The 19,654-nt window shown below is 45.7% G+C and overlaps 1 protein-coding gene across 1 annotated transcript in view; it reads left to right on the forward strand.

Annotated features, from left to right (window-relative positions):
* Positions 1 to 19,654, forward strand: part of LOC119431649 (contactin-like) — a 66,192-nt gene that overhangs the window by 19,529 nt on the left and 27,009 nt on the right. Inside the window, exons 9-15 of the mRNA XM_049657963.1 lie at positions 271 to 510; positions 4,002 to 4,104; positions 10,892 to 11,073; positions 15,930 to 16,096; positions 17,937 to 18,054; positions 18,344 to 18,501; positions 19,167 to 19,287. Of these exons, the coding sequence (XP_049513920.1) occupies positions 271 to 510; positions 4,002 to 4,104; positions 10,892 to 11,073; positions 15,930 to 16,096; positions 17,937 to 18,054; positions 18,344 to 18,501; positions 19,167 to 19,287 (1,089 nt within the window). The remainder of the gene's footprint in view (positions 1 to 270; positions 511 to 4,001; positions 4,105 to 10,891; positions 11,074 to 15,929; positions 16,097 to 17,936; positions 18,055 to 18,343; positions 18,502 to 19,166; positions 19,288 to 19,654) is intronic.

Consider the following 19,654-nt stretch of genomic DNA (forward strand, 5'->3'; position numbering starts at 1 on the left):
TCCTTTTTGTCATTATTTGTTTAATTATTTTTAAAATAAGAAAAAAGCTTAATTTTCCTATGAGTTCCCTGCCTTAATTGTCCATTTTTTTTTTTCACCATATGGTTGAACTAGCAAAAAGATAGAGTCCCTCGGACCCCCTTATTCTTTTCGCTCATGACATAGTTTTGTTACTTAGTTTTCTACATCCTTGTTGAGTGTTTACCTGTGGTGATGAAATATAAAGTGATGGTGCAGTTCTAATGGCTGGCATTGCTTTTCCCTGCGCAGGAAAGTCGGTGTCATGCGACCCTCCGCAGTTCAACCCGGCGGTGCACTACTTCTGGGTGCGCAACGCCTTTCCGGACTTCGTCCAGGAGGACCCGCGCGTGTTCGTGTCGCACGATGGCAACCTGTACTTCTCGTCCCTGGAGAAAAACGACGATGCAAACTACTCCTGCAACGTCCAGAGCCGCATCTCCTCCACGGGTCGCACGGGGCCCTATTTCCACCTTCTTGTTGAGCCGGCCTGTGAGTTGCCTGTTGCCTCTCTTTCTTCGCCCCCTCATTGCATTTCCATTAAACATCTGTGGCATAGCTCCTGAAAAAACAAAACAAAAAACGAGGCACAGTGCCTTTTGACTTCACCACCATTACTGAATGTGCGTATGCACATTCAGTAATGTTTGCCGGCACACTAGTTGGTGATGCATTCTTCATAACAGTGTTACGGCACATACAAATGTGTGAAAGAATAACAAGAAGGTACAGTACAGAGTACTGATTTTCAACTACACTAAACCTCGTTAATTATGATTTCGCGGGACTGCAAAAAAAAAAAATGTCCGAATTAACCGAATGTTGAATTATCGTGGGTATCCAGAAAACTAATAAGCAAATGCTGACTACGTCAACACGCTATTATTTAGTGAATGAATGTGCATATCCTGTTGCTATATTGCACAAAAACAGTGCAGAAGCTCCAATTCTCATTGTCTCGTGACTGATTGGCTCTTGTAGCATCGATCGAGGCCTCCCGACTTCCTTCGCAGCATGGCTGCGGCGCACGCCATCATTTGCGACACACTTTGCACTACCGCGTGCTGTTTGGTTTCGGCATTGGCTGACGATTCCATTTCACCGCAGCCAACCACTAGTTGTTGCGACTCGCGTCCGAGTGGTCATTACGAGTTTACGTAGCTGGTGATGTACCATGGTGCCGGGTGATCAAGAGGTCCGGGGCAACGTCCAAGAGATGCAAAAAAGGGTTTATTTACAGCACTTACATTGTGAGAGTTTTCATTGTACGAGCACGAACGAGCACACTCACAGCACTGAAGGATTGAAGGTTCGCTTTTTAAGCCCTTCTTTTTCCCCCTTACTGTTGTTGTTCTCGTCCAATCACAATTGCCGAAACGTTCACAAAAACCTACCCCTGATGTTGCACCGTTCCGCCGGATTATACCTCCAAGGTTGCGCAACCGGCCGCACATACGGGCAACCGCTTGGCGACTTGGGAACCTCAACTTTGATCCGTTTCCACGGAAAGTCTTGCCGTTGGCCCTTTGCAAGAATGATGGGGCTTTTCGTGAAGATTAGCTTGAAAGAGTGATGGGCCTTCACGCTAAGTAGTGTTTCCACGAAGGGCGGCATTGTTGTCGTCTCAAGTGAGCTCTTTTGTTTGAATGTCACAGTCCATACCATGACGGAAAAGAGCGACGATGCCGTTTAACGATGCACGAGACTGATGACTCAGAATTCGTCTCGCCCATCAGCTCTGAGCTGTCGGACAGCCGAAGCTACGAAACATAATGGCATGTCCATTAGTCTCAGGTGACGCTGGTCTAGTCGCCAGCTCCTCAGCCTTGCAAGGCATCAAAGGACATGAATGACATTTCATTGCTGCAGGTCTGTTGGTGCAGCATTCTTTGTTGAAAACAGCCGCTGGGCACAGCTGTGCTAAATGCCAGTCGTAACAGCGCACATCCCGATTATTTTTTTCGCTGCCAGTGAGCTGATCGCCAACAGATCATCCGTCTATGGCGATGTAGCCAGTGCTCTTTGTCCTCAGCAGCTTTGCACCAAGTAAAAACGAAACTATTTGCTGCAGCTGCTGCAGAGAAAACCGTGGCCGCTATTGATGCAATTATGAACGGCGACTTTGCGGTGCTGAAGGCACGTGACCGACGCACGCACCGAGTCAGAACGAAACTACTGTTCACTGCAACAGCTGTGGATGAAACTGCGGTCGCTATCGATACTATCATGGATGGCAATTACGCAGTTCTTTAGGCATGTAGCCAACACGTGTACCGAGTGAAAATGCAGCTCCTGTTTGCCGCAACAGCTGCAAAAGAAACCACGGTGGCTATCGACGCGATCATGGATGGCGACTACGCAATTATGAAAGCCTGTGGCCAACGCGGTGTTCTGCGTGGCGGTAAACACAAGAATAAAGGCTTTAAAGGCACAAATAGGCACGAAGTGTTTCGGCGTTGCTGTTATTCACATAAGAATTCCACTGATGACTATGGCAATGCAGACTCCGCTGCTCCGTTTCAGTTGGACGCTAGCGCCATTGTTGTTCTTTTGCGTCACACATTTGCGGCGCTCCTCTCTCGCCAAGCTCCGAAAGTTGTCCAAATGAACCGCTGTGCAGCCAAATACGTCCGAATTAACGAGCGTTTGATTACATTGAATAATGCCTACTCCTGCTGGGACAAGAGGACGAGTCCAAATTATGCAGATTGCCGGTGGTGTTTGACAGGTTCAGACACCTCTTGTGAAGGTACATATTTTTGAGTACAGATTAAAATGGATGCAGTGCCGTCATCGAGTGAATTGTAAAAGATTAATGCTGACACATTTCTATGAGATCAACCAACTTTTATTTGGTGCTTAATGTTGCTTTATTTTTCGTGATTTTCATCTGAGTCCCAACTCTTCTGATGTCCGTCCCCTAAAGCACATTCAAGACTTGAAATATTTTACTATAATAATGAAAATGCAACAAGACCATTAGACATACCGTGTTAGACATACCGTGATGTATTATAACAGCGGTAAATGAACTGTTATGTTTTATAAAAGTTAGAGGCCCTGTATGTACTGCTTGTCAATTAAAAGTTGAAAGTTACGATGCCCAACTTGCAACTGCCAGAAATTCAACGTATCGTATTTTAGCACTAGGCAAGTGCTGCATGAGTTACACATGTAATCAGTTGTTTTGGAAGCAGTGACAGCAGATGTGTCACCTGGACACCTGCTGCCTAATTTACGCTGTCATGACTTCAAAACATGTTTAAAGTGTAGTTGTGAAGTGAGGCTCATGCAATCAAGTTTAGTAAAACACTGAATGTCAGTAATAGATTGTCATCGTGAGCATATGTCATTTTCTTAAGCAACAGCATTGTTCTCTGTAGAAAAAAATTAATAAAAACAGTGCTTTGTCCTGTTTCTTTACTCATCTTCCTGTGCTTTTTATATTTTTCATATTTGATTAATTGTTTGGTGCCTCATTGCTCGACCTCTTGCTTCGTCTTTGCCATAGTGTAACACTTGGCAGAGGTTTGCTTTCACTGAGGGTGAATTGTACTGCTTTACCCAGGTCAAAGAAAAAGATCTGCTTTAGATTGAAGAATTTCTTTTTTGCTGGTCAATCTGGAGCAGGTTTACGCGCTCTGCTGGTCGTCTTGGACCAGTCAGTCCATGGCGGAGCACCCTCTCCAGCTTCATTGACAGGGCATGAGTTCAGTGAGAAATTCAGGGGCACGTAACGCTCATATTTAGTTGGAAGCTTTGCATTTGCAGAACCTGAGCAGCTCTTAAGAATTTTGGCAAAGATTGACCAGTGGAATTCAGCATACTTGTATGGTGTAGGATTTGTGACAAGTTTGTGCTTCTTTATGCACTTGTACTTGGTAGTGCTCCTGCCATGGATGCCATAATGTTGCTGGAAGTATTGAACGAATGAATGAATGAAGTTGGCAGATGGATGATCAAATCAAACTTTCTACTTTCAGCAAGCGGCCAGAAGCTGCTCTTTCCCAACAACTTCCCGAAGTCATTTCCCGAAGCACCACTGGCTGGCAATGACGTGCGCCTGGAGTGCATTGCTTATGGATAGTGAGTTTTGCTTCTTTTTTTCAGCATGTGCAAAGTGAGAGCTTTGAAATTGACAGTTTTCTTTTCAATGGTTGTGCATCTTATTTCTTTTTATCTCCAATTTGATTAATTGAAGTTTAAATCTATGGGATTGGGCAGTGGGGCAGATATAAAAGGTATAATAAAAATTGAGGTAATAGTTATAGTACCATGTGAAATGCTAGGGCTTAGAACTACAGAAAGCTTAGCAAATTGGCAAAGACTTGCATTTTGAAGAAAAAAATTTTTATGATGTCCTTTTTGTCACTCTAGTTTCATGTTTTCACTGGCTAACTTTTCAAACCATGAATGCAAGGGCTTGTTGCAGGACTTGTTGCAACTGTTTCTTTCCAGTTGCAAAATATTATTGTAATTCTTGCGTGTGAAAAAAAAGTCATAGTTTCACCCGAAAGCCGAAGCATCGATTGCGATAGCAATTAGTAGACAGCTATACAATGTAAGGATAGTAGTTTTAGTCGTCCGTATAAACTTGTAAACATTTGCTTATTAACTATACCAACAAGCATGGTGTCAGCGCCCACAAGCGCAAACATGAACACATCACACTCGATTAGTGCAGACACACGCTGTCAAACACTAGCGTGAGGAAGCACCGTGGCAGCAGCAAGCAAAGTGGCCGTCGTGCTGTTGTCTATCGCTTCAATGCAAACTGAGCGCTGAGAAAACACAGCATGGTCTGTCAATGCGTGCCTCGCGAACAAAAGGTAGTACATGTGGCAGTGGCCGCTCCGAGGAAATGTCCATGTGCTGTCCATAACATGCACGCCGACAATGTCTCTGGGGCACGCCGCTGGTGTCTGTGGTCACAGCAGCAGCTCTGCAGACTCGACAGCACGACTCCGGGCCAGGAACCCGGAAACGGCTGCGTACTAGTTGGCACAAGCAAGCATCGCTCACGTTAGCGCGTCCTGCTGGCATGAGCCACAGTAGTTGTTGATGACTGCTGGATCTTTTCCTAGCCATCGAGGGTTGCAAACCAGGCACAGGTGGCCACCGCTGAAGTCGCTGTGCCGAAATGACCACAGGCATCTCCGTTGCCTGGGGTGGCTCGATCGTAGGCCGGCGCAGCAGTGCAGACAATGTGCAGGTGGCCGTAAACTAGGCTAGAAAAAAATCATGTGGCTACGCAGATGCTATGTTCACGTGAACAAAGCTTGCTTTCTTCAGTCAAACGAGTAATTTCATGGTAAAAAAAAAAGACGTACAGCGCGGAAGGACAAGGACTGATAGAGACGACAAACGCTCGTCTCTATCAGTCCTTGTCCTTTTGCGCTGTACGTCATTTTTTTTACCATGAATTACCAATTAGCCCAAGCAACCACCCTCAAGTAATTTCAATTCATGCGAGGCTAACTAGAATGGGGGAAGCAAATTGGCGACACCTTAATGCCACGGTGCACCAGGTTGTGTCCCTCCACGTGTGACAGACAGCTTCATGAAGCCTTAGGCCTAATAAGTCGCTACCCTGACAACAACCGGCATCCAAAAACAGCACCCAAAATGGGCGCAAAACAGGCATCCGCGAGGAGAAGTCGGCTCTTTGAGGTGGTCCTACCCCGCTCAGTGCACCCAGCATCCGAGTTGACAGCACCTGCTTTCCCAAACGGTGTCAGAGCGCCCGTGGCCTGCGGCCACCCAGCTCCCAAAGCCTCGACTTCCAGAGTCAAAAAGATAAATCAAGCTATTTGCATAAATAATTCAGACCACCCATGAGGCTTCCGTACTCACTCGCTTCAGGCTTGCCAATGCTCCTTGGGTGCTAAGCCTAGATCTCCCAGGATGCAGGCCTTGTGGTTCTCGTACTGATGAATGTTGTTACAAAAAAACAATTGTGAAAGGCTTAGCATGTTAAAAAGTTACACAGTATTCCCGTAGGGGAACCCTGAGTAGTATGCGAAGCAGCCATGGAGTCGACTCAAGGTAGTTTTATCAGCTGTATAAACTTGAACATGCAGCAGCACCAGCAACGCGAACTGTTGTCGACACCGTCGGCGATTTGCCCGCGTTCGCACCAAACGCGCGCGGCGTTGGTGACTGTTGCTGGTGCCTCTGGGGCACCTCCTGTCGTGCCTCTAACCTAAGCTGCTTTGCACGATCGCGCGCGGAGCCGCAGCTATTGCCATACGTTGTGCAATCCCGAGAAGAGAGGAGAGGAGATGAGACAAAGAGAGGAGGGGGAGGAGGATGCGCATGAATGCCGAGAGTAGAGGAGATGAGACAAAGAGAGGAGGGGGAGGAGGATGCGCATGAATGCCGAGAGTAGAGGAGATGAGACAGAGAGAGGAGGGGGAGGAGGATGCGCGTGAATGCCGAGAGTAGAGGAGATGAGACAAAGAGAGGAGGCGGAGGACGATGCGCATGAATGCCGAGAGTAGAGGAGATGAGACAAAGAGAGGAGGGGGAGGAGGATGCGCATGAATGCCTAGAGTAGAGGAGATGAGACAAAGAGAGGAGGGGGAGGAGGATGCGCATGAATGCCTAGAGTAGAGGAGATGAGACAGAGAGAGGAGGGGGAGGAGGATGCCCATGAATGCCTAGAGTAGAGGAGATGAGACAAAGAGAGGAGGGGGAGGAGGATGCGCATGAATGCCTAGAGTAGAGGAGATGAGACAGAGAGAGGAGGGGGAGGAGGATGCGCATGAATGCCGAGGGTAGAGGAGATGAGACAAAGAGAGGAGGGGGAGGAGGATGCGCATGAATGTCGAGAGTAGAGGAGATGAGACAAAGAGAGGAGGGGGAGGAGGATGCGCATGAATGCCGAGAGTAGAGGAGATGAGACAAGGAGAGGAGGGGGAGGAGGATGCGCATGCGCAGCAGGGGTGTGGACGCCGCAAGGCGCAGGGAGGGAGGGACATAGCTTCGGCCATAAGCTGCTTCGCATCTAAAAGTTGAAACACGCTACAGCAACTGTCGCCTCACTCAAGAAAGCACGCCGCCGACGCTATCGATCAAAATCCACACTAGGCCTATGCTTCGGTTTAAACAAAGGTTGTCTTTAACCGAGAAAAACTTTCAAAACTATCGTACAATGCCCCAAGAGGTCCACGCTGGGCAGCCAGATGTGGGGTCTCACACGTGCTCTTGGGACAAAGTAACGACAACTTAATAGTGCAAACAATCAAAATTGTATTTATTGCACCTTTCATATACTAATGCCTGCTAGCTGAATATCGCTAATGAAAAATCGAGCAAGTCCGACTCACTGCGACCTAATAGCGAGGAAATATGTTCGCCCCATGCTGGACACCAATGCCTTGTTATTTACGTGTACGATCATGCTAATGGTGGCACGTTCGAACGATCGTGTCCGTCCATCCTGGTGCCTCGCTCCGAAGTTTTCTTGGAATGGTCCTGCGAAGCGGGTCGGAGCACGTGCAAAAGGTCCGCACTGCTTGCCGACCCCACACCAAAAAGCCACGGCCTGCTGCCTTTTGCGCTCGAGTTACCCCGCTGTTAGGTGGCATTAGCAGCACAACACTCGCGCCATCTCTCGTAATATGCTACAATCACATTGACTGTGGCCGCCATAAAGTCACACGGAAAAGCCCGACTAAAGAAAACGGGAGCCATGCACGGTAAACAAGATCTAGGGGCGCGTGAGAGTCGCGCATCCCCAGAAGCTTAAACGATAGGCCAATGCTCAAAGTTTTCTTAAATGTTGCCTTTTACCGAGAATAGAACTTTCATAACTGAGAAAATGGCACTATGAGAATGCTGTACCAGCTCCCACAACTTCTGCCCCTTTATAATTGGTTAGTTGTGGTAATTCACTGATGGGGTAAATATGTCAAGTATGCTTCATTTCAGCATAAAATGAAACACAATTTCATGAGTGTCATTGGATTTGCTGGCAGATGAATATGCTGATGTCACCTCTTCACACCACTCTATCAGTGATATTAGTGATATTGGTGGGCGAGAATGTGGCGCCCCGTGTAGACCTCTGACTTAAAGCAGGCAGTAGTCCCAGGCTGAGCACGACCTTCAAGATCAGTAGCGTACTAATTATGTAACGGTATCCTTTCATTGTGGGTGATATGAATTATGGCAGATTTGTGTGGCCTCTGTGGTTGCAAGAAGTCCTGTTAAACGGGCTAGCTGGCTGCGAAATTCTTCATTCATGATACAAGCGCGAAATAAACAGGACGCGAGGAGGAGATGCAAACACTACAAACATTGGCACCACAACCGCAGACACCGCTAGCACTGTCACTTGCAATTTTCTCTGAGTGTTCTCTTGGCCTAAAGCAAACATCACGAGGTTTCTAGGAAGGTGATCTAACAATCTAAGTCAATTTCACATTTTCTTGTTTTTTCGTCACCGTTATCATCAGCATATTTTGTGCGCACAGCAAGACAAAGGCCTCTCCCGGCAACCTCCGATTGTCCTTGTCTTGCCTCAGCTGACTCCATTTTAATCCTATGAACTTCCTAATGCTATCGCATCTCCTAATCCTCTGCCATCCTCAACTGCACTTCCCTTCCCTTGGTACCCATTCTCTTACTCTAATAGGCCACTGGTTAAGCTCGATATTCCAGGTCACCATTTTCACTCGTGACTGCAGTCACCCATATTTGCTCCACACTGATTTCATGGGCTCGAGATAAAGAGTCAGTGATGAAGGGTGGGTGTAAATATAGTAGCAAGATGGAGTGCCGATTAGGTTGAGTACAGTAAACTTTCGTTAAATTGGACTCCAGTTAATTCGATCTTGACTGAAGCTCCCGGATAGATCCCATGCATTCAAATATGTCCAAAATGTTTTTATTTAGATTCTAAAATTGGCTTTGCGTGGTAATTCACACTTGAATAACCAGCAAGCACGGACCTGACCCCTGTGGTAAACGCAATAGCATCCCCTTAAGTGGCAGCATCTTTTTCAGTCAAGCTTGGGAACATTGAATGCGTTAAATACGCATCAAATCTCCCATTGAAAGCACCCATTTTCGGGCTGCCCTAGGAAGATTTGCAAGCAATAATCATAGCCTAAATGTCTGATTACGGTATTTGTCCAATTTGAACGCTTGCTTTTTTTTTCTCGAGGGACTTGGGCCATAAATTGCCTGCGCGGTGCAGTCGACACGAAACCAACACCGCCGTCGCGGCGTTCGTATGCTTTACCGCATAACACGGATGTATTGTGCTGAAGCCGACTTTAAAGGCCATGTGGCGAAGCTGACTTTAGAAAACCGACACCATGACGCGACACATATTAAACCCTTCCCACTTTTCTTCCAAAAAATTGGGTGGGTGTTAGATTTCTTTGTGTAGGAGTTTTAGTGTCATTTATACATTAGTTTTCTACTTTGGACACATAAAAAGTTGGCACACATTTGATTCGGGGCCGTGTTAGAATTGGGCAAATACTGCCAAATGAATCAGCCATATGTTTCGGCCTTTTTTGTGCATTTTGTTTAATTCGACCTGCCGGACAATTCGATCAATTTTGTCGGTCCCGTCATTGCACAAACACAATTTATCAACGGTGGTTTTGAGTGGACAACGTATCAATGTGGGTAACTGTCAGCGACGGTTAGTGGACATGACTGTGTGTGGGAGTAAATTCCTGGGAGTGGGAGTCGACACAAGTGTGAGCATGAGTAGGTGCTGGTAAATATGAACGTTGATGACTGTGAATGCGAGTGAGTGTTGACTAGTGTGAGTATCCGGGAGTAGGAACAGGAGTGAGCACTGATGAGAGTAAGTGCACTGCTTGCAAAAATCTTGTGACGCCCTCTCCACCAGTACCCAAATGGTGACTATGTGCTTGTTCCCGTCACTGCCGTTCTATTGACGCAGTGTTGGTTTTTCCACACACTGTTTTAACTATATAGGACAATCTTACTTATCTTCCTGTCGTGAATTTCGAGCTGTGATTATAAGTGCTCCCACAGGGCATTTCCTTCGCTATGCTGACGCCCTCCTACGACTACATTATCTCGACCTTGTGTCCACCTAATGTTACTCGCTCGTACACCGCCGATATCCCGTCGTCTTCACCAGATCTGTGGCCTACCGACCTGAACAAACTGATCACTCCAGACCTTTCGCCCCACCAAGCTGACGATCTCCTTCACCTCCTCTCCTCTTATCGCGACGTCTTTGACCATGAAGTGCTGAACCATATGCACAAGAGCGCGCCAGATCAAAAACATCTTCTTCGTCGACGCTCGTCTTGAGGAATAGTACCGTGACAATATTGGGGAGCGAGTATGAGAAAGTATCGGCTTATTCTGCCGACCTATGCTGGATTACACAGAAAACGGTGCTACTGATTCAGTCCATGAATGAGCATGACTTGGCCTGGTAGGCACGAAATCTTGCTGTGCATAAAGTCGCTCCAAATGAGCTGCTCTGATAAGGTGATTCAATGCCACTGAATCGTGTCACGCTCATCTACTGGCTAACTCAGTGGTATTGTCTATTATGTGGATCTGCTTTTAACTGCTATGCACATTACATGAGCAGCTTATGTGCACTTTTTGCTCTGAATATTAAATGTAATATCAGCTCTCTAATACATGCTGCTGTCTTCCTGTCTCTTTAACATTATACCTACCATTTTTTGTTTCATCGCTCATTTTGTGGTCCTTAGTTCCTTTTCAATCTTCTTTGGTGTGTTCCATGTTTCAAACCCACAGGTTAATGATGGCAATAATACCATTGTCTTGCCCTCTAGTGTACATTGAATTCCTGCTGATAGATCCAATGATTCATTCTCATGTCCATGCATTCTTCCATTCACAGTCCTGTTCCCAAGTACAACTGGACCCGCATTGGAGGCCCGATGCCAGTGGGAGCGCAGATCAGCTCACACGGACGTGTGCTACTCCTACCACGTGTGCGCGTCGAAGACCTTGGCGAATACGTCTGCATCGCCAGCGCTGACCAAGACAGCATTCGCAAGGGTGTCACCCTGAGCATACAGGGTGAGCCATGTCTGTATGAATGAGAAGAATGAGCTTGATAGGAAATGGGGTCATGCTTACTGGGACAAAGCTTGTTGCACAAACAAAGTTTATGAAACTTCAATTCACAGTGTATATCAGTTCACACCAGTATATACCTACATCAGGTACTGTGGGCACAATTGTGTACGCCAAGTTGCAACAAGCGACCAAAGTTCGCAGTAAGCAACTTAAGTTGCACAAGCATATCTGGAGAAAACATGCACAGAGCAGAGAAAATGGGCATGAATAAAATAAATGGCTGCATTTATTTTTGGGCCAACAAGGGTCTATTATGCATTGCATAATTGCCGGTTCTCTTAAGTCAGTTTCACCGCAATAGAGCCGTGTTATGCAGTGAAGCATATTAATAGTTGAAAGGGGCCGTTTCATGGAACATTGTACGTGTCCGTTAATTATGTATGTGCTCATGTGCCGTTCGCAGTACCAGCAATAAGACGTTTAATAACTGTACTGGCGGCCATTTAGAGCTGTTACTGATGTTGCTCTTGTTTTTTGCAGGCCTTCGTCACGGTTATGTTTTTCCGGCTGTTGTGATTTTTAGTTGTCCTTTAAAAACGTATCAAGGGGGTTCTGCTGTATTTAAAGTGTGTCTCATGCATCTTGAGACACTTCTGATTGAATCTGTGCTACAAGTTCCAGCAATTTGCGTGAGATGTTTTAGTAAAACAAGTTGGAAGGGAGACGGCTGGGTGTTTCCTCTTGGCGCCAGTATGCCGTCATGTAGAAGGTTGACTTCTTTGATTGTTTTTCACTGTTTTATCTCGGGCATATTTTTCAAGTGGCTGGATAGGTGCTTTCCAAGTACACTAGACAAGGAATAGTTGATGTACCATATTTTCCGGTGTATAAGACGCAGTATTTTTCTGAATTTTTCGTCGGTGCACCGTATAGAACGTATAGACTTATGTGCGTTTTTTGGGGGGGGGGGGACTGCCGTCAAAACCGGATTTGATGTTACGGCCACGCAATGTGCGCTGTTTGACTTAACTGCTACGGGTTCTGTGCGCGCTATCGAGATGGTGCGGTCTTCTCATAATCGAGTTGCCAAGCACAGTGCGAGAAAGACGGAGCAGCAACGCAAGTGGCGGCAAGCCGACCACGAGTCAACTGACCCCATATTTGTCACATCTGCAGATCGCTGTCAAGATACGGCGCGCGCTGCTGCGCAAACTACGCAGTTGCTACCAGAGCACAAGTCACCCCCCTCACTCCCACGCTGCCTTCCCGCTTTCCTCCCTAGTGCGCGATTCGGCTCACCGTCGCACGCTTTCACTCGCACATACAGAATACCACGCGCACGGACGATGTTATCGCCCTTGGACTTTATACGGTACATCGCGGCAACCACGACTGCAGAAATGCGCCTGGAGTGGAAATATATGGCACCCATACGCTTGCGCGTGACCCGCGTTCACGGAGTGAAATGTCACTGTATTTTTTAAAAATTGCTTACCAAACGAACAGGTGCGTGTTATACACCGGTGCGACTTATATACGTTTTTTTCTGGAAAAATTGCCGTTTTTAGGGGAGTGCGTCTTATACAAAGGTGCAAGTTATAGACCGGAAAATACGGTACTCCAATGTGACATTCCTGTAGAAGAGTGCCAACATAGAGAAGAAGATTGGTAGAAGAGTGTCTGCATAATGTAAAATTGACAAATCTCATCGAAGAATTGCAAATTCTTAGTCCATTCTGCAGCTGTAAGCGTATCATAATTCTGAAGGTGCAAGAAATATAGTGAAATTAAACATTTTCAATGGACAAAATTGATTGCCACCTGAAGTGGACATACTAGTGTTTGTTAGAAAACCTCCGCAGTTGGTTGTTAGTGTACTCTTACGTGTATCTTACGTGTTGATACCTCCGCAGCTGGTTGTTAGTGGACCCTTATGCGTATCTTATGTGTTGGTTACAATTAATCATGCAGGAATTGTTAGAGGCTGTGTTTGATATATTGTGCGCTACACATGACCTTTACAAAAGACGCATAGTTTTCATCAGATGTTAGGGGATGTCTGCTTAGTAAAGGTAAAATCAACAGGCTCTCCCAGAACTGTCAATAAAACAGGACGCACTGCGACCTGCTCACGGCAGCAGTGAGTGGGCTGTCTCAGAGGCATTGCCTTTGGAGATGGGAGTAGGCTGATCCCAAAGATAATGCATGTTGGTACATATATAGTATAACCTTGTTAATACGGTCCCGTTTCATATGATTTCCCAGCACCAACGTTTGTGATCGAGAACACCGCTAAAAAACCCGATGCAGTTATGCTTACTTTTTACTACTTAATACGTTCCTGAAATACATTACCTTTTGACACCAATCACCATACATCGCCAAAATGCGATCGTATGGTACGTTTTCCGGACGCTAGATCCCCTGTGAACAAAAGGCATTAAGTACACGCGATTGCATCAGCAACATTCGCCAACCCGTGCCACATGAAAGTGCCGGCAGGCACTCAGTTTCCTTTTCCAGTGCCAGCTAATCTCACGGGTTGTCACACATTGCATTCGCAGCTATTACCTATTGCGATAAGCACCTTCACCTATCTGTTTCACAACACGTGTGTCAGTGCTATTGGAAGCTTACTGAAAGCTTACTGAATAACCCAAATGCACTGCCATTCCTTGCTGCAGGTGGCGTGAAGTGAGCTTAATGTTTCACTGTGGCAGAAGTGTATCCTGGCGTCATGCACCAGTTCGATTTCTTTTTGGTTTCCCTTAGCTGTCTTAAACCACTGCACAATAGAAAAACATTGGAAGCGTACTGCATGCTTTTAAAAAGGGAAAACTAGGGCAGTGTGACTGTCAAAAGCTTTGAATACGAAGCGAATACGAATATATAGCTTTGAATATCGAATAATGATATTCACATGCATTTATTACCAAGTTGTTATTTTGACATGTTGGAACATCATAATTACATTGTCAACAATAAAAAAATTAGGCTGGTAAGCTGTTATACTAAAAGATTTTGTATTTGACTTATGTTAGCTTGGAAAATTGAGTAATTCCAACTAGCTGTCTGTTCTCGTCTACCTGTGCCTTATTATATAGCATCAAAAGCTCATAAACTCAGATGCCAGCTGTCACTCATTGCATTTGCTGTCAAGCAATAAGCTCAGGATCGGTCCATTGGAGCTGGACTCCCAGAAAGAGCATTCTTGTTGCAGTTGGATTCTTTTGCACAGTTGCCCCCATCCCCTTTCGTTGGGCTCTACCCTATCTGCCCGCAAACCTGTGCCCCTTGCTACTGAGAGGTTGGCTTTTCCGCACAGCTGGGCTGTCCAGTGGCTGAGCCTATCTTACATTCGAGATTTTGCCAGCAGCACAGAATTATCACACAATAGCATAAAATCATACACGTTCTTAGATTATATAGAAACAAATGCTAAGAACCGTGTTTGTTCCCGCACAGCCATCAATATATATTCGATTTCTTTCGAGTATTTAAAAATTTTTGAATACCTAGTTCTCGAACTGAACACGAATATCAAAACATATAACGTTCAATGATACTCTAAAATTTCCAAATATTCGCGTTCCTCTTGCAAAACCCAAATGACCGCTGTTGCCTGCTGAGGCAGCTCGAAGTGAGCGTCATGCTTCGCTCTGGCAGGATTGTATTCCAGCATTGCACACCAGCTTGATTTCTTTTGATTTCTCTTTTCCATCCTAAAAAACTATGCAAACGAAAAACAACAATGCACGTCTTGGGCCCCAGTGGTTCCCACCGAGTGGGCACGTGAAAACTTCCTGCTAGAATGCCCCACCTGATGAAGCTGCTGACCCAGGCTGAATTCGAGGAGCGCAAATGTAACCAAAGCCCCAAAAACGAAAATGCATGTCTCGTTCCACAAGGCTCAGCTCAGCACGTGCGTTGTCTCATGCTGCAATGATTTGCACAATGTAGGTATCAACTACAGTCGAGTATTTTTTAGTGAGTTTGGGTTGTGTTTTCCCGGTTAGTATGTTTCTTCTCGCAATTTTTTTTCCCCCAGAACATATGAGTGAGGTTCTACTGAATGTTGCATAAGTAGCAGTAGTAGTTTATGCACAAGTATAAACCGCTGGCTCATTCATGCTCAAGTATTGCACAGGAACACCATTTTGCAGCAATTTTAGCTGATTACCACGTCTGCAAGCATTACTTGCCAGTTCAGTCAGTAATAAATTTGAGTCACTGTTGTCCGCAGCGACACCACTCGAAGTTATTTTTATTTCACTGCAATCGAACTATAGTGTCATCTGTCACAGCTATGGGGAAAACACGGTGTTCTCTGTAGCTGTGACCGTTGGTGCCACTATTCATTGCAGTGGAATTGGCATGCTTTTAGTGGCGTTACTGCAAACGACATTCACCCAGATTTGTTGTTAATGAAACAAGGAAGTAATGCCTGCAAACGTGGTAATGAGCAAAAATCTGCAAAATGCTACCTCTGTGAAAAATATCAGCCCAAACTAGCCAGGTGTTTAGCAGAAAGTGTCATGAATAGATTCCGCTCCTATTTATGCAACACTCAGTATATCAAGCACAAATTGCATCCAAATTGTTCTGGAGGTGATGATGTGCTCAAATCTACAGAATTAAAGGACGAATAACTTTTCAGACATGAGACTTCAATAATGAATAACAAAGATCATAATGGACAGATCTCCTGAGTTGCATAAGCTATTATACCAGTCACTGCTTGGAACTTCATGTGAAACTGACAATTTTTTTTTTTTTTCATAGTGATTTTGTGCTTGAGTTAGTCAATGCTACCACCTCATAGTGACCTGCACTTGTGCCTGTTTTCTTATCCACAGCGATACCCGAGTTCACTATCCCACTGGAGCACCAGGTGGCAGACGAAGGCTCCCGACTCACGTGGACCTGTGAGGCATTCGGCATTCCCGAGGTGGAGTACCGCTGGTATCGCAATGGCCAAATGCTCAAGACTGAAAGCAGCGACGACTTGCGGGCCCGGTACAAGGTGCGCATTGACCAGACCGCATTTATGCTTCCGTTTGTCTGCTTGCCTGCGTGAATTAAAATTTGATCAGATTCAGATTTGATGCCCAGATACTGTATATAATCCTATAAGGCCCGCACACCTACTTCAAAATACAAAAATTGTGAAAAAAGGTTCGCTAAGCATCATGTGCATACCTGAGTGCTGGTTAATTTCTGGAAGCGGCTTCTAGTTGGCACTAGTTGCTCTGCTGACAATGATGCATTGTTATCACTAATCCCACACTTGGCACCAAACATACTAAACCACATCTTTAGTCGCCAACTGCTATGAAACGACATGGCAGCACTGGTTAGGCCTAGCCAGCAGGTGTGGCAGATGACAAGCCGTTGTGGGAAGTTTGCCCTTAAGATATTTGTACTGGTCAACCGCATTGGCGATCAATTGTGAGATCATATGCACAGGCTGGATTGACGGCCATATGTGTAAAGCTGAATTTGGGTCCATGGATGTTCAGCTGCCAACTACCGCCAACGTCTACCAAGTTCAAGTGCGTGCTTACTGGATGGAAAGGCATAAGTTCATATGGGGGCATAAAGCCAATAAAGCTCCAAACTTATTTTCCATTGCACAGCCTAAACTGATAGTGTTGCAGAGTCAAGGCCGCATACGCAATATTTGCACTTCACTACGACCTGTGGACACGAAACGCACCTGTGGCCTCGGCCATCATACATTTAAAGTAAACTTAATTTTAATGGAGCACAACACAGAAAACTCTGTAAAAGAATGTTCTCCTGTGCTGGCGCTCTAAAAAATAACAAAATCAATTTTACTGTCCCAGTTATTCAGACATTTTCACGGCATTGTTCGTGTCCTGAAAAGTTTATCAGTCACTGTAAGTGTGTTCATAACCAGTTGCCAGTGGTTGCATTATTTTGTGTAGCAGACTGAGTGGAGTTCGAGGCTCCACAGAGTAGCTATACTCCTGCCTCATGTAAGACCCGCACCCAGTAAAGAATCCAATAAAAATTCACCGACGATTACAATACTTCCTAATGCGAATTTGAGTGCAGCTGTATACATGTTTTCATTTCACGATATATTGGCTGGCACAGACAATCTGTCTCATGCGCCACATTACAAACGAGTGAAGTGTGGCGCGAATGCCTCGTTAATTGGGAGATCGTGAAAGGCAGCGTGTGGGCGCGATTCACAGCCGACTTCTGCTGATGCAGTGCGGGGGCATCATCGGTGAACAGACGGCGCATGCTTCTCTGGTGCCATCTCGTAGCCGTCGTCGCTGCAGAGTCTGTCTTCCGCAACACTGCACTTTTCTTCTCACAGTTTCGCCATGCCCTCCTCCTCTGCTTTCCGCCTCATGGTTCCGCTGCACCCTCCTCCTCCGCTCATCGCCTCTTCTTCTTCGCCGGCTTTCATGCTCCGCGTTCGCTCTTTCATCCTTTGCTGTGCTTGTTCACGCGGTTATGCCGAGGAATGACGCCAATGTGAAACACAGAAACAGCCGCCTCAGAGCTGCATTCTAAAAATTGTGGGCCTTACACGAGTAAATATGGTATATTTGGATTTAGTGTGTAGCTGTAAGGTGTATTGTGTAATTTTAATTATTTTTGATTTAAGTACTGGACATTCGACAGTCAAAGCAGATGCTATGAATTGTTAATATGTGATTTGGATTTGAAACTCGATTATGTGGACTTTTTTGTAAGAGATGTCCGGGGAGTTTGCACGCTGTTGTAGGAATTCAATGCTGTGAGTAGTGTTTGTGTACTGTACATACAAACATATGTATCGCACACATGTATCGAGCTGTTTGTTTGGCTTCCTGTGACTTTGGCAGGTGGACAACAACATTTTGGTCATCGAGGACCTCAACCGTGCTGATGAAGGCATGTACCAGTGTTCAGCCACCAATTCTCTCGGCACCAGCTTTTCCACAGCGCAGCTGAGAGTCGTCAGTGAGTCGGATTTTTCCACTGTTATCGCTGTGCTGTATTACATTTGTAGCGCTTGTTAGCCACATTGCATAGTGCGAACCACCAATTTTCCTGTTTGATTGTTTCATTTACACTGTTTCGTCTCAACTGTTGACCTTAGTCATCATCTGCCTGCTTCCCATGTTCATGCAGCCATGAAAATCACTCCCCATGTTCCATTAAATGTGTGTGTCTTCAGGTTGAAATCTGGGTGCCTGTTCCACCCCCTCTCTTGCCTAAGTTGTGCTTTGTGCTTTGCCTCAAAACGCAGCCATGGCACCCAATTTCGCAAAGTACCCCCTGGACACGGAGATGTATGCTGCCGAGGAAGGCAACATCACCATCCCCTGCCGTCCCGAAGCAGCCCCATTCCCCGAGTTCACATGGCGACGGAATGGCTACACCTTTCCACTTGGCGGCAGGACGCAGGTATGTCCACCTTGATGTGATTTTCTTTGTAGTAGGGCCCTGTATCTTCTGCTATTTGTACAGCAAGCTTGGAAAAAGCAATTTGATGCAAACTGGCTCAGTGATAGCCACTCTTACCAGAAGAAAGCATTAATTAAAAAAAAGAAAGAAAAACCTGCAGCCTTCTGAGTAATGGACCTTATGTACCAGCCGTTACATGTCATGCAAGAAACACATTCATAATACAAGAGGCAAAGTAGTTCAGCAGACTATGCATAAAGTTGATGAGGCACTAGTTGTTGTTGGCCAAAGACTAATGTGGAAGTAATAATACTAATTGTATAAGAATAGTTGGGGGGTTCCAGTTGCTCTTGGTTACAAAAGAAACAGCACATACTCGTTTAAACACAGAAATTTCAATTCTTGCTCCTTTTGCACAAGAGTGCCAGCTAGCCGAATTATAGATACCCGGAGCAGTTTTGCAGGTTGAGTAAAGTAGGTGGTTTTGTGGTGTAGCCTATGGCCATGGTCAAAGGGGAAAGAGCCCATAACATTTGCTGCTGTAGAAACTTGGTGGGATCATACAAGTAGCGGGTTGGTTGTTACTTCATTTGCTGTCCTCATGCTTGCTCTCCAAGCTCCGAGTGCCTAGATGTACTTCATGCTTTGTTACTGGGTGTGTGCAGGTGCTCAGCAACGGCTTCCTACGGATTGATCCGGTGCGCCGTGAAGATGAAGGCAACTACACTTGCGTTGTCAAGAACCAGTATGGCACTGCCAGCAGCACTGGTGCCCTTGTCGTGCTGTGTAAGTCATTGCAGGACAACTGCTGTAACCTTGTTGGCAGCGTTAGTTTGAAGCAACAGTGATGACATGTTTATAGAAGAAGAGCGGTGGGTTTCAAGCCTATTGTTTGGAGTAAATAAGAAAGTTGGAGCAAGTTCATGTGGAAAACTAAGCTTGGTTATAACAGTTGTTAGACTCGACAAAGCACACCGGTTGTTTCGTTATACGACCCACTACGAGCAGGTATTGAGGCATGAGTTAGCATCAGGACTTGGTCCCTAAAAATGTTACTGTTTAGATGCACGTGAGTTGGCTTCAAGTGCCGTGTTCACTGTCAAAATTGCTTGTGTCAATTTTGCTTGTAGTTTTAGAGAAGTATCCAGAATCC

This window comes from Dermacentor silvarum, chromosome 10 (genome assembly GCF_013339745.2).
Source record: "Dermacentor silvarum isolate Dsil-2018 chromosome 10, BIME_Dsil_1.4, whole genome shotgun sequence".
Lineage (NCBI taxonomy): Eukaryota > Metazoa > Arthropoda > Arachnida > Ixodida > Ixodidae > Dermacentor > Dermacentor silvarum.